The sequence below is a fragment of the Ictidomys tridecemlineatus genome, chromosome 11 (assembly GCF_052094955.1).
Source record: "Ictidomys tridecemlineatus isolate mIctTri1 chromosome 11, mIctTri1.hap1, whole genome shotgun sequence".
NCBI classification, from domain to species: domain Eukaryota; kingdom Metazoa; phylum Chordata; class Mammalia; order Rodentia; family Sciuridae; genus Ictidomys; species Ictidomys tridecemlineatus.
In genome coordinates, this window is record NC_135487.1 from 127,400,952 (window position 1) to 127,414,981 (window position 14,030).

At 61.1% G+C, this 14,030-nt stretch overlaps 1 protein-coding gene and 1 long non-coding RNA gene across 5 annotated transcripts in view; both read left to right on the forward strand.

Moving 5' to 3' along the window:
• LOC144368485 (uncharacterized) overlaps positions 1-3,640 on the forward strand; it is a 27,821-nt gene extending 24,181 nt beyond the window's left edge. Inside the window, exons 2-3 of the long non-coding RNA XR_013428249.1 lie at positions 3,024-3,241; positions 3,504-3,640. This is a non-coding gene — a long non-coding RNA (uncharacterized LOC144368485). The remainder of the gene's footprint in view (positions 1-3,023; positions 3,242-3,503) is intronic.
• A 289-nt stretch (positions 3,641-3,929) lies between these two features.
• Positions 3,930-14,029, forward strand: Dcst2 (DC-STAMP domain containing 2). 4 transcript variants are annotated; one of them, XM_078027450.1, is made up of 15 exons: positions 3,930-4,545; positions 4,983-5,149; positions 5,374-5,475; positions 5,682-5,879; positions 6,382-6,447; positions 6,839-7,052; positions 7,134-7,291; positions 7,680-7,844; positions 8,541-8,708; positions 8,791-8,891; positions 9,894-10,024; positions 10,320-10,447; positions 10,777-10,870; positions 10,966-11,106; positions 13,827-14,029. In XM_078027450.1, exons 1-15 carry the CDS (start codon positions 4,043-4,045, stop codon positions 13,927-13,929), a joined length of 2,439 nt encoding a protein of 812 aa, XP_077883576.1. In that variant the 5' UTR covers positions 3,930-4,042; the 3' UTR covers positions 13,930-14,029. The 4 variants fall into 4 exon arrangements, with proteins under 4 accessions (XP_077883576.1, XP_077883577.1, XP_077883578.1 ...); XM_078027451.1 differs by having other exon boundaries at positions 10,347-10,447; XM_078027452.1 differs by having other exon boundaries at positions 5,068-5,153.
• The last annotated feature ends 1 nt before the right edge of the window (position 14,030 follows it).

Sequence of the window (14,030 nt, forward strand, 5' to 3'; positions counted from 1 at the left end):
ACGCGTCAGCTGGGCCTGGAGATGAGTCAGTGCTGTCCCAGGCCCAGCTCACGCTGGTCAAGGAGCCTAGAAGGGTCCTGTGCCCTGGGCAGGGTGTGCTCCGTGGCGGTCAAAGCAAAGCCCAAGCCCTTCGACGTCCTTGTTCCATCTCCACTGTCCTCTCGGGGTCCCCGAGACGTCTCACAGGGACCAGAAACTTCCTGGTTGTGGTGGCGCCAGGGATCAAACCCAGGACCTGGAACTTCCCGGACCAGGTGCTCTACCTTTTTTTTAAAAAAAAGCATAAGTCGGATCCTAACCGTCCCAGCCTGGAATCATGCGTGATTTTCTTCCCTGCTGGTGGGTCAAGCCCAGACTCTTGGACAGGGAAGGCCCCTAGATCCTGGCACTCGGGCCCCTGCCCACCTTCGGAAGTGATCTCACGCTCCCCGGCCGTCGCCCGCCGTGTCCACCCACCCGGCTGCCATGGCTCCTCTCAGGTGCCCTGGCTGCCCCTCCCCTCTTCCCCAGCGCCGGCCCCACCTGGTCATACAGGTTTGTGGCAAAGCCCGGCGGGTGCCACCCTGCACTTTTCCTGCCTTCTCTCTTGCTAACACAGCTTGGGTTTTGTTCAAGGGCAGCGGCCTGGTCCTGCCCTGGCCCCTGGCGGGTAAGTCTGGACCTGTCTCAACCAATCATGGTATTACGGGACATCGAAAGGGACTTGTCCTGTGCTCCTGGTCTTGCGGCCAGAGACGCCAGCCGAGGACAATAGTTGACAAATAATTGCCCTGTGTTTCAACAACAAAAAGCCCCACGGAGCTTTTTGGTATCTTTTTTAGGTTTATCAAAAGAGAAAAACCAAGGCAGGGCACCGTGACGCCCACCTCATGCCAGGGGCTGGGAGGCTGAGGCAGGAGGATCACAAGTTCAAAGCCAGCCTCAGCAATTTAGCAAGGCCCTAAGCAACACAGAAAGAGCCTGTCTCTAAATTAAATATAAAAAAGGGCTGGGGTGGCGGTGTCGTGGCTCAGGGGCAGAGCGCTCGCCCGGCAGCCTAGCACGCGTGAGACCCTGGGTTCGATCCCCAGCACCACAGAGAAATAAACAAATAAAAATAAAGGTGTAAAAAACAGGGCTGGGGATGTGGCTCAGTGGTTAACCAGCCCTAGGTTCAACCCCTAGTACCAAAATAAAGAGCAAGATGAGTCTTTCCTTCCCCCACCAGCTAATTTATATAAAAAGACCAGAAACGTGAGTTTTCTCAAGGAGTAGAGTGGTTGGCACGGGCAGGAGTCATTTACGGAGAGAAGGGGAGTCACATGGGCCTCAGTGGAGAGTCCAGGGCAGGGAGAGGGCAGACATGGTGCCCGCTGTCTCGTTCCGCAGGCCAGGGGGTTGGAAGACGGCAGCCCGGAGCCACCCGTGTGGCCCTGCGAGCAGGAGGCAGCCTGGGGGGGACCCCCAAGGAAGAGGGCCAAGGGGCTTCCTTGGAGCTTATCCAGATAGAACCGCCCTCTGCCGGAAACTGGGCCGACACAGAGCCTCCAAGGAGACCATAAATGGGCCCAGGGAAGCCGGGGCTGCCTGCCACTCGAGGGCCCTGGTGGCGGAATTGTATCAGCCCTGGTGACTTCAGACTTTGTCCCCTTTCCTCTGATTCTTCTAATCCCCCTTCTGACATCAGAAGAGCCAGCAAGGGAAGGAAGTGGAGGAAAAAGTGAAAGAGCGGCCCAGCCCCTCCTCACCGCAGCCCCCCACCCGCAGCGGGGCCAGGCTGAGGGGGAGGGGCACTGGAGGATGGGTGTGACCTTGAAATCCTGGACTGCTTCATCCCTAAAAATGAAGCCTGAATGTTGGAGCAGGACTGGGTCTTCCCCAAGAAAGTACCTGGAAAGCTAAGGGTCTGAACATGTGTGGACACGGTGGTCAGCGGAAAAGTGGGCCCAAGGTCAGCCCACAGGGGCGCAAGCCTGTCATCCTAGGGACTTGGAAGGCTGAGACGGGAGGATGGCAACTTGGAGGCCAGCCTCAGCAACTTAGTGAGGCCATAAACAGCTTAGTGAGTCGCTGTCTCAAAATAAAAAATAAAAAGGGCTGGGGATGTGGTGCAGTGGTTGAGGGCCCCTGGGTTCAATCCCTGGTAACACACACACACAGACACACACACACACACACACACACACAATGTAGTGATTTGTTCTGTGGTCTTGGTCTTGGCCTTCTGACCAAAGATTCTAGTTTATTCTTTCAATAAATTGGTGGCACTGCTAACTCCATTCCTCTTGCCTAGGACAGGTTCAGGAAAGGGTGTGCCTTGTACTGCTCAAAGAGATGTGAGAGAAAGCCTGCCAGGGAAGTTAAAGGGAAATTTTCCTACTTCCATAAAAGGGATGTAAGAAAGGGAAATTCCTTCCTCTCTTTTCTGGTCTTTCGTATGGCAATGTGATGCCTGGAGTTGCTGCAGCCATTTTGTAACCTGAAGTGGAGTGATGGATGGATTAAGATCAACAGAGAAAAGAGAGAAGGACCCCGGGTCTGTTTCTGTTGCTGTCTGTGGTACTGGGGATTGAACCCGGGCCTCGATGCATGCTAGGCTAGCATTCGACCCCTGAGCCACATCCCCAGCCCAGGAACCTGGCTCTTTGATGGGGTTGCTGAGCTGTTTAATTATGCACGCTCCAAAACCACCGTACCTCGAACCTCTTCGTGAAGTGCGATAATAAACTTCCTCTATGGTTAGACCACTTTTAGGTGGGTTTTCGGTTCTTGCAGTCCGGCATTCCGATGTCACTTCAGGGCTGGGGGTGTGGCTCGGGGGCCAGAGAGCTGCCTGGCGCGTGTGACCCTCTGCCTCCCTCTCTCCTGGCCTCACTGTGTGTCAGGGGTCACCCTCTCTGACTTGCCTTCCCTAAGGGCCCTTCAGCCCCTTTCTGTCACATTCCCCAGCTCACATCTTCATGCCATTTGTCACCATCAGAAATGCTCTCTTTCTTTCTTTCTTTCTTTTGATTTCTTTCCTCCTCTCCTGTTTGCCGTCCTAGGACTGAACCCAGGGCTTGGCTCACCTTAGGCTGAGGCTCTGCACAAGCTCGACCCCCCCCAGGAGTGCCCTTCTGACTGTCACTCTCTCCCCTGGAACCAGTGGGCGCCTGTCCTGCCGCGGCTCAGCCCCGCAGACGCTCAGTGATGCTGAATGAACGCAGGGACCATCTCCCTTCTCAGGAGGAGAAGGAGAGGCCAGGAGCTCAGAAGAGAGGGGGTGAGGAGGGAGATGGGGTGGGCAGTCGGGGGTCCCTCCCGCTGTGGGGACCCGCGAAGGCCCAGGACAGGACGGAGCCTTCTTAGGTTGGGCCTCTTCCCTCCGGGCCTCCCCCCCGGAGGCCAAGAGGAGGCTGAGCACCCAGGAAACCAAGCTCTGATTCCTTCCCAGCCACCGAGACTGGGCGGCCGCAAGCGCCCCCGCCCGTGGTCAGCACTGACCCACCAAGCCGTAGATGGCCACCATCTTCTGTTCCTCGTAGATGTCCATGGGGTTCACCAGGAGCTGGAAGAGGCCTAGGGCGTGGGTCAAGTCCAAGGTCAGCCGACAGGTCCGTCCAGTGCTGTCCGCCCCCTGACCTCCTGCCTCCACCCTCACCTATGGCCAGGAGTCCCCCAGTGCCTGCTCCCAGCAGGAAAGCAGTGACCGGAAACTGGCCGGGCAGGCGCCACAGGAACTGGTGACAGGGGGCGGGCAGCCCCCAGCTCAGCAGCCGGTGCACAGCTGGGAGGGCGGGGTGCAGCCCTCAGCTCCCCCGACCTGGGAGGGCTTCCTGGGGCGGGGCTTGCAGGGGAGAGGCTGGGGGAGCTGGGGGGACACTGGAGGTGTATAGGGACCCTGGAGAAAAGGGGCAGGAGGGAAGGGAGGAGGCCAGGGCTGGGGCCTGGGTGGGGGGGTGGGGACATGGAGGAGCCCCCGGGGACGGGGTGAGGCCGGCTGGGTGCTGGGAAGGCGGAGGTGACCGGCTCACTGGTATGGGGCAGTGTCCCCTGTCCTTCTGCTCCCTTTGGCTGGTGTTTCATGGTCATCAGTCGGCTCTGGGGGACCCCGAACCCCATCCCAGAAGTCGCCTCCGACCTCCTCAGACTCCCCGCGAGAGGGAGAGGCCCTGCCTCCTGCCTCAGCACAGCCGCGTCCCCGTCTGTGGGGAAGGTCACAGGCCTCGCTCCCCCGCCTGTCACTGGAACTGGGAGGGGTTCCGGACACAGGCTCCAGAACCTTAGAACAGGCCTGGAACCTGGGGCCGAGCCCGGACACAGCCCAAGACATGGAGGACGCCGCGCTGCCCCTGGGGGCCGAGGAGCCTGGCAGGGCGCGGGCTCTGGTCCGAAGCCTTGGGGCCTTCGCCCTGGGCTTGTCCTTGGCCACGGCCTACGGGCTCCTGGAGCTCCTGGTGGAGGGGCACAGCCCCTGGGGCTGCCTGGTGGGCACCGTCACTTTGGCCGCCTTCCTGGGCCTGGGCATGGGCTTCTCGCGCCAGGTCCGCACCACTGTCCTCCTGATGCTGCCCCAGGCCTTCTCCAGTGAGCCCGCGCCGGGCGGGCGGGGGGACAGCCGGGAGGGGGCAGGCCGAGGGGACAGCCGGGAGGGGGACAGCCGGGAGGGGGCAGGCTGGGGGGACAGCAGAGAGGGGGACAGGTCCAGGGGACAGCCAGGAGGGGACAGCAAGGAGGGGGGCAGGCCAAGGGGACAGCCGGGAAGGGTCAGGCTGAGGGGACAGCCCAGAGGGGACAGCCAGGAGGGGGGCAGGCCGAGGGGACAGGCAGAAGGGACAGCTGGGAGGGGGGGCAGGCTGAGGGGACAGCCCAGAGGGGACAGCCAGGAGGGGGGCAGGCTGAAGGTCAGCCAGGAGGGGTCAGCTGGGAGGGGACAGGGAGGGGGCCCGGGTATCCTGAGGCCTTGGGAGGGGACTTCCCTCGCCTCGGGTAGGGTCCTGGCTGTGATGGCGCTTTGTCCCCAGAACAGGGACAGACGCTGCTGTTGCTGGCCGCCTTCGGGCTGGTGCTCCAGGGCCCTTGTGCCAACACGCTGCGCAACTTCACCAGGGCCAGCGAGGCGGTGGCCTGCGGGGCAGAGCTGGCCCTGAACCAGACTGCGCAAGTGCTGGAGCGGGCCAAGCAGCCCCTCGTCAGTAAGCCCCGCCCGCCTCGCGGCCTGGTCCCCCAGCTCGCCCTAGGGTCCCCTCAGCTCCCTGCTGAGACAGTGGTCTGGCCTTAGAGCTAGATGGGCCCGGACAGGGGTCTCCCTGAACCCTCCCAGGCCCCTGTCTCCTCCCTGTCCCTGGGGAATGGCGAGAACCAGTCCCTGCAGGAGGAGGTGACCCCGCAGTGCTCTCGTCCTTTGTCCCTCAGGTGCTCTAGGCAAGATTAAAGCTATAGCCCAGAGGGCCAAAGTGGTGGCCGACCGGGTCCGCAAGTTTTTCCGGGCGATCATGGACGGTGTGAAACACGTAGGTGAGCGCTTGGGCAGACCTGGCTGTGGAGGTCAAAGTGCACCTAGACTCTGCACTCCCAGCCTGTCCAGACCTGCCTGGGCCCCTGGGTGCTGGCTACTGCTGACTGGACACAGCACAGCCAGGCCCCTGAACGCAGGCCTCTCCAACTTTGGGTGCTGCTTGGTGGCTTTGTCCCGCCTGGTGCCAGCCCCACACTGCCCCCAGCCAGGGCCCTGCGGAACGTGTGGTATTGGCTCCTCCACATCGGGGACGTGTGCAACTCGGAGCTGGGCAACCCTTACCAGAAGTGTGCGCGCGTGTTTGACCAAGGGAAGGACAACTGCATGAAGGCCATACCACAGGCCTACCACCTGTGCTACGTGCTCACGCCCTTCAAACTGGTGCTCTGTGGCCTGGCCAGCCGTGAGGAACAGGGCTCCCCGGGGAAGAGGGAACATGGGTGGGGCTGGGGGGGAACTCCAAGGTCCAGGAGGAAGGTGGCCTAGGACGACCAGTAGTGGGGAAGGAATATAGAACCAATAAGATGCTGGGCACCGTGGCACATTGCAGCAGCTCGGGAGGCTGAGGCCAGAGGATCTTGAGTTCAAAGCCAGCCTCAGCAACGTAGCAAGGCCCCAAGAAATCAGGGAGACCCTGTCTCTAAATAAAATATAAAAAGGCTGGGGATGTGGCTCAGGGGTTAAGCATCCTGGGTTCAATCCCCGGTACCAAAAAAAATACTGGGCTTGATAGAGGACCAACATTAGGGCAGGGGACCACGGGGCGAGGCTACAGGGTTTGAACAAGTGTGGAGGCTGATCAGTAGAAGGGGAAGCCCAAGGGCCCTGTGAGGGGGGGGTCCCTGCAGGCTGGTGGGCAGGTGCCTCTGCCCCTCCTCTTGATGCTCAGCCACCCCGCCCCCCAGTGGTCCAGGTGTTCTGCGTCCTCCCCAACTACATCCAGCCCTTCCTGCGCAAGACCATCGGCACCCGTGAGTGACCCCCGGCGCCCTCCTCTTCCAGGTGTGGCCACTTCCGGTCCCATCTCCCAGTCCATAATCGAAAATGCAAGAGCAGGAAAGGCCCTGGAGAGGTCACCCAGGCCACTGTCCACGCTGCCCAGGTTGAGACCCTGAGGCCCAGGGAAGGGGGGTCTGTGGGAGCAGGGGCTGGGACAGGGTCAGGGTCACCTGCCCCCAGCTCAGGCCACGGGATCATTGGTGATGGAGCTGACTGCAGGGTGCCGACTGCTCCGCGCACCTGAGTAGAGGCTCTGCGCCCTGGAGGCCCAGCCCCCGAGGTTCTGGCTGCTCTCTGGGCCCTGGACCAGGGCTCTGCCTCCCCCACCTGTCCCCGCTGACCCCTCCCTGGTCCTGGGCCCAGCGGTGAAGAAGATGATCGACCGCGTGCGTCAGGAGTTTGAGTTCAACGTGACGGCCACCCACCACTTCTCCGTGGACCTCAACGCCTCTCGGAGTCTGGCCCAGGTGGCCCTGGACCTCCAGGAGGCCGTGAGCATCAAGCTGCTCCGCGCCCGGGAGGTGCTGGCCCTGATGGGCTACACCCTGCCCCTGCTGCTGGTGCTGCTCTACCTCCAGTGAGGCCCGGCGAGGGCTGGGGGCCAGGGGGCGGGAGCAGGGCCGCCCAGGGCGCTGAGGGGCTTCCCGGCCTCCGCCAGAGCCCTGTTTTACCGCTACGCATACCTGAACTGGGACGATTTCGACAATGTCTACATCACCCGCCGCTTTCTGCGCATGGAGGCTGCCCGCGCCGTGGCGGGGCTGCCCACGGTGCTCCCGCTCAGCGCCCACGAGGCCACCCGCTACATCCAGCCAGGTGAGGACGGGAGAGAGGGAGGCCAGGGCTGAGGCCAGGACTCAGGGAGGCCAGGGCTGAGGGAGGCCAGGACTCAGGGAGGCTCACCTCGCAGGAAGGTCCCCTGGGCAGGACCTGCTCGCTCCCTGACCAGCCTCCTTGCCTCCCTGCGCCCAGAAGCACCCGCTTTCCCTCTCCATGGCGTCCTCCAGGGTGGCCACCTTTCCCTCTCAGCCTGGGGGTCCCCGAGGGCAAGCGCCTGTCCCTCTCCGTCTGAAATTAGACCCTGAGTGGTGTCCCCTCCGTTAGGTCCCCTCCCACGCCCAGCCCACGCCCCGCCTGTGCCTGGACCTCGGGTCAGGGCGGGGGTCTGGGGGGGGTCCAGGGATCCTCCTCTGCCCCGCCGCAGGCTCCGTCTTCCTGTCGCGGTGGGAGCGCGTGTTCTACGTCCTGGAGATGCTGAACCTCACCCGCCACCTGCTCCTGGTGCTGCTGCTGGTCTCCCTGGACTACGCCGTCTTCTGGGTGCTCGACCTGGCGCGGTACCAGCTGCAAGGGGACATCGTGGCCCGCAGTGAGCCCCCGCCCTCCCACGACGCCCTGGGAGGCCTCCTGCTCCTCCTCGGACCTTCTCCCCCGGCTCACTCTCTGTCCCCGTGTCAGTGCTCCTCACGCTCCTTCAGGCCAGCCTCTGCCCGGTGACCCCTGTATCCAGGCTGAGGTCATAGCACGACAGAGCAGCTAGAGACCCAAGCCCCACGTCACCCTGGCCTGGGTTCAGATCCCAGCCCCGTCCCGTTTTGAGGCGGTGGCTTCACACAGATTGCTGAAGCTCTCAGAGCTTCATCTGATTAATGGAATGACAGTGGCTCTCTGGGTCACTGAAGTAGGACATGAGACCCACCGTGCCTACGCTGACCGCCTACAAGGCCACTGACTGAGACCGTACCAGCTGCAGAGGTGGCCCAGGCCTGTCATCCCAGGGGCTCAGGAGGCTGAGGCAGGAGGATCCCAAATTGGAGGCCAGCCTCAGCAACTTAGTGAGACCCAGACTCAACATAAAAGATAGAAAGGTCCGGGGACGCAGCTCAGTAGCCAGGCACCCATGCACATCAATTCCTGGGAAAAGCAGGGAAAAGAAGAAAGGCCCCGGCTGAGGGTTCAGGCCAGGCCTGAGCGGCAGGCTGCAGGGGTTCACAGTCGCACCCTCTCCACCCAGTAGACAGCCCGTGCAGGAGTGGCCCTCACACGGTGGGTGCCTCTGTGCCAGGCCCTGTGTTAGTGTCTATAACCGTGGAGGGGACTGGCTATGCGGGGAGCATCTACCGCGACCTGGTGTCGGCGTTCGACGTCCTTCAACAGGGCAACGTCAGCCTCCTGTCGCGGCGCTGCCTCCTGCGGCCCTCGGAACCGGACAGCACCGGCTATCTGGTCATCGGTACCCAGCGCTCCCCAGGGAGGGGGCAGGGTGTGGCCGGAGCCTGGTGCCACAGCGGCCGTCCACCCCGCTGTGCCCCCAGGTGCCGCGTACGGCCTGTGCTTTTTTGTCACCCTGTTTGGTAGCTACGTCAGCCGGCTGCGGAGGGTCATCTGCGCCTCCTACTACCCCTCCCGGGAGCAGGTGAGGCCCACAGCGGAGGCCAGGCCCTGTTCCCTCCTCGGGGTGCTAAGCCAGCGGCTGCCCTGGTGTTGGGGTCCTCTTCCCTCTGGCTGAACCCCAAAGCCAATGAATGGCTGGACTGAAGGTCTCTGGACCCCAGACGGGGCTGGGGAGATGCTGCCTCCTGGGGCAGGGCTTCCCCAGGCAGAGCTCGCCTCCAAAGTTTTGCTAAAACCATGGGGGGGGGGTTGGCCGTGGTGGCACATGCCTGTAATCCCAGTGACTTGGGAGGCGGGGCGAGGAGGATTGCAAGTTAGAGGCCACCTGGTCAATCGAGCAAGACCCTGGGTCACAGTAAAAAATATCCAGGGCTGTAGGTGCAGCTCAGTGGCAGAACACCCCTGGGTTCAAAACCCAGTACTGCAGAAGACAAAAACAAAAACAGCTAGCGCAGGCGCACACCTGTAACCCCAGCTACTTAGGAGGCTGAGGTAGGAGGATCACACATGTAAGGCCAGCCTCAGCAACTTAGCAAGACACTGTCTCAAATTAAGATTTAAAAATCAAAGGGCTGAGGAGGTAGGGTGGAGAGGCCCTGAGTTCCATATCTAGTACAGAAAACAAAACAACCAAAATTGGTGGGAGATGGGAAGAGTGTTGGCATGTTGAGGTTTGGATGGAATCTTGCCATCTGTCTACGAGTTTATTAGTTATTTACTGAGCATCTACTGTGTGCCAGGCACTGTGTGGGCTACAAGGTTGGAACCAGCGTCGGGGCAGGCCAGGCCGGCTTCTCTAGACTCTATGACTTAAAAAGAACCTTTATTAGGAAATGAACAGAGAGCTGTGGGGAAGTCCAGGGGGCTTCTCAGAGGAAGAGGCATTTACTTGACCGGAGCCCAGAGGAATTTGTAGGAGTGGGACAAAAGGAAAAGAAAGACGGGGAGTGGGAATGGGTGCGAGGGCGCGCCAAGCAGACGAAACAAGACCAGACGGGAATCCCTCCCTGACCTCCACCGTCAGGAAAGAATCACCTACCTCTATCACATACTTCTGAATCGCCGAACCAACCTGTTGGTTGCCCTGCAACGAGCGGTGAGGCGGCGGGCAGCGGACCAGGGCCACATGAGTGTCCTCCAGGTGCTGGCCATCCGGTAAGCGCCCCCTGCTTCCCTACCGGGATGTGCCGAGAGGGAACAGAGAAAGAGCCAGAGGTCAGAATGGATCACTGTCCTCCCCCGGTAGCCAGAGGTTTGGTTGAAGAGGGACAATGAGGCGCGAGGATTTCCAGGAGTGGGGAGTGAAGGGAGGAAGAAGAGGGCAGTAGAGGAGTTGTCCCTGCAGTTGGAGGGATGAAGGTTAGACTCCAGGAAATCCTCCCCATCGCCTGGAGGTCAGTCCTGGTGCGGGAGGGCTAGGCTGGCTGGTCCACTGTCCCTGGCCTCTCAGGTGCCCGTGGCTGAGTGTTTTCGTCAGCCAGTTTCAGAGGCCTGAGGCCCGCTGCCTGGGCTGTGGGCAGACCCAGGATGAAGGGGACACGGAGAACTTTGTGCACTGCGGTACCCCGGGCTGTAAAGGTGAGACCCCTGGATAGTGTGCCGCCCCCTGCTGGGTGGGACCTCCCGGATTTGCCTGTGACAATCAACTCTGGTCCTTTTTCGTGGACTTCTCTGGACCCTCGCCGTGTGTACCCCCCTCATGACTATGCATGAGCTCATTTACATAAGCTCATTTACATAGAGCCTGGCTGGCTCATGTCCTCCTCGCTCCCCCGTAGGAACAGGAGTCCTGGGCCGCAGTTGTGTACACTTGACGAGGACAGTCCCTCTGGAGTGGGGCAGGGGAGGCAGGGGCTGGAATCGGGGAGCGGGGGGGGGGAGGGGGCAAGTTCAAGTCCCCCCCCCAGGTCTCTACTGCCGCACCTGCTTCCGTCTCCTGAGCAACACCTGCTCGGTGTGCGCGGCCCCGCTCTCCGCCCAGGAGGGCCTGGACTTGGAGCTGTGAGTCTTTCAGGGGTGGGGGCCGGGGTCTGTGCAGCACTGGGAGGAGCCACCCGCCCCCCAGAACGTCGGTGGGACATGGGGGGCTTTTCCAGGGACTCCAGTGACGAGGAGAGCCCCCGGCTGTGGCAGGCTGCCGCCCGTGGAAGGGCCCTGGAGCAGAAGCCCACGGTGCAGCCACAGGTCCCGGAGGTGCTGGGCGAGGACTTCTTAGACGAGTCCACCTCGGAGTCCAGGTGAGCCGGGGGCAGGACCGGCACCTGGTGACAGGACGCCGAAGCAGGGCGGTCACATTGACACGGGGCTTCCTGGGTGCCTGCACTCTGCTGGGCTGGAGGGGAGATGAGGGGAGAAGAGGAATTCGGGTTCCCTGGGTGCCTGCTGGGGTCAGCACTCCTGTGGGACAGCACCTGATAAAGCAGTGACACTCTACTGGAACGGGGACATGTTAATCCAGGCTTCATGGGGCGGGAAGGGGGGGGTCTGGCTGCAGACATCAGAGAACAAGAATGGGAGTCCACCAGGTGTGGCCACATGGCCAAGGGCCTCACTAGCCACCTAAAGACCTTAAGTTGGGCAGGGTACGGTGGCCTGAGCCCAACACCCCAGCAGCTTGGGAGGCCGAGGCAGGAGGATCTCCAGTTCAAAGCCAGCCCAGCAACTCAGCAAGACCCTGTCTCTAAATAAAATACAAAGAAAGGCTGAGGGCGTGGCTCAGTGCCCCTGGGGTCAATCCTCAGTGCCAAAAAAAAAAACAAAGAGGTTAGAAAATGAAGGGTTCCTATTTGTCCTTTGAGACCATAAACCAGGCAGGCAGAGCGGAGTCTGGGAGGAGGCTGACTCAGTCCAGAAGCTGCTGATGGCCTAAGGACCAAAGGTGCTGAGAGTGACCAGGAGCTATGCTGGGGACAGGGCAGGTTTTAGGGCAGGAGGAATAGGATCTGGGGAAAGAGGACTGGCCCAGTTTGAGATCTGTGAGGTGTCTGTAGGGCACGCAGCTGGGGGTGCCCAAAGGGGCAGGGCTCTGGGCTGGGGGCGCTTCCCCTGGGCTTGTTGATTTAGAGACTAAGAGAGAAGGAGTTAGATTATCCACAAGGCACGGCAGGAGACAGGGACCGAGGGACTGGGACAGAATCCTAAAGGGCTCAATCACAGACCTAAGAGGGAGGTGCTCAAGAAAGCAGGAGAGCGAAGGCCCTGAGGTGACCCAGGAGGGCGAGCACTGGCCACGGAAAGACAGTTGAGAAACCACTAGTGTGGCGGGTGGGACCCCCCTCCCAGTCCTGGGGATTGGACCCAGGGCCTCACACGTACCAGGCAAGCCCCCACCTCGGACCACATCCCCTGACCTGGCGGGAACACTCCCCCCCCCCCCCCCCCCGAGTTGGGAAGGCCAAATAGATCATGATGGACTGAGGGGTGACCGACAGAAAGGACTCAGAGGCAGGTGTGTGCCTCCTGCCTCACATCTGCCAGAAGTCAAATGATTCCTTTCACACAAATGTTGTTAGAAGCAGGAGGCCTGCTGGGCAAGATGGCACACACCTGTCATCCAGGTACTTGGGAGGCTGAGGCAGGAAGATGGAAAGTGTGAGGCCAGCCTTGGCCACTTAGCAAGACGCTGTCTCAAAACCAACAGAAAGTGCAAAAGGAGAAAGGACCGGGATGTGTCCTGCGATCCCAGAGTCAATTCCAGTACTGGAGGGGACTAAAGAGAACGTTTAGGAAGTGGAAGAGAGAGAGCATGGAAGAGGAGGGGTGGGGTTTAGGCCAGGTGGAGGATGTGGCCTTGGACAGGAGTGAGGAGCGGAAGTCCCTCTGAGCAGAACTGAGCCTGCTCCGGCCCGGGGGCCTTGCTCTTCTCTGGGGAGCAGGAGGCAAGGGCAGCTGCTGGGAGCAACGAGGTGGCTGAGAGTGGAGGAGAGGGTTCAAGGAGGGGGCGGTGGAGGCTGAAGTATCTGCTATGGGGAGTATGCAAAGAGGTGACCCCGAGGCCCAGGGATTTCCAGGTGATCCTGAAAACCAGGCCGTGTTCTTAGTCATGAGTTTTCTCTGACAAATGTGGATTCAAGGGTTGAGGGCTGCCTCTGGGCAGGTTAGGGGAAGAACAAGATGGGAACTGGGGCTTTTTTAGTGTCTGGCAACTGACCTTGGGGAAGGTGAGGAGCTCCGTCTTGGGGAGATGCTAGAGCAGGGCAGGGGGAGGGGGAGAGCTGGCTGGACCGGAGCGCTCAGAGTGGCCCGAGAACCAGGCAGAACTCTGGACCTACCTAGTGAGTGGTCAAGGCTGGGGAGGACTGCCGGAGAGCAGAGGCGAAGGCTGTCAAGGCCAAGGAGATTCAGGATGGAAAGTCACAGGATTGGGTCCTCCTATGGTCTGCTGGACCACAGACTCAGCCCAAGGGCAGTGCTGGCCTTCCGGATGCATGCTGGAGGTGACTGGGAGGCCTGGCTGTCACAGAGCCAGTGACAGAGCTGCTGTGACAGCCAGGGGCTTTACAAAAAACACTGTGGGCCAGCTGGGTTTGAGAAGGCTAAGCTGCCCCCACTTGGGTGGAATGCAAAGAAAAGTGTCCTGTGGGCACATTCCAGCGCGGATGGTGGCTGGAGGTCGCGAGAAGCCACAGCTGAAGGGGAGGCAAAGCTTCCTTTCAGAGGTCCCCGGAAAGTGAAGAGCTGGATCAGCAAGGGGGCAGCTGGGCCTTGAGCAGGGGTGATCCTGAGGTCACCAGTGGTTCCACCCTTACTAGCCAGGTGGCCTCTGCCAGATCACTGTCCACCTGTCCCTGGGCACCAGCCTAAAGTCAGATGTCTAAGCCATGGGCTAGTGTGCCTCATGGGCACAGGGGTGGCTGGTGAACAACGGGAGAAGGCTCTGGACAGACGGGGCAGGGTATCTGTCACCTGTGAAAACAGGACACGGGTGACAGGGCTGCCCTGCGGCTCTCCTCCCTAGTGACCTGGATGAGGAGGAGCCCTCAGCAGAAAATCGGGCTCAGAAGCTCCTGCCTGAAGCCCATCAGCCTGTGGGCACTCCCATGCCCGCTGGGCCCCACTGACCACCTGGGAAATTCTTTATTCCCAAAGAGGCTCCCCTCTCCCTCTCCTCCTGATCCCTCCCACCCGCCCCAAAAATAAAGGAACCAAAAGTGGACACAAG

What these genes read in the sequence shown, in the direction of transcription:
- Dcst2 (XM_078027450.1), top strand. Translation starts at nt 4,043, where the DNA reads ATGGTCATCAGTCGGCTCTGGGGGACCCCGAACCCCATCCCAGAAGTC. An exon ending in CTGGTGCTGCTCTACCTCCA is followed by an intron (nt 7,053 to 7,133) that starts GTGAGGCCCGGC and finishes GGCCTCCGCCAG; the next exon opens with AGCCCTGTTTTACCGCTACG. An exon ending in CACCGGCTATCTGGTCATCG is followed by an intron (nt 8,709 to 8,790) that starts GTACCCAGCGCT and finishes CTGTGCCCCCAG; the next exon opens with GTGCCGCGTACGGCCTGTGC.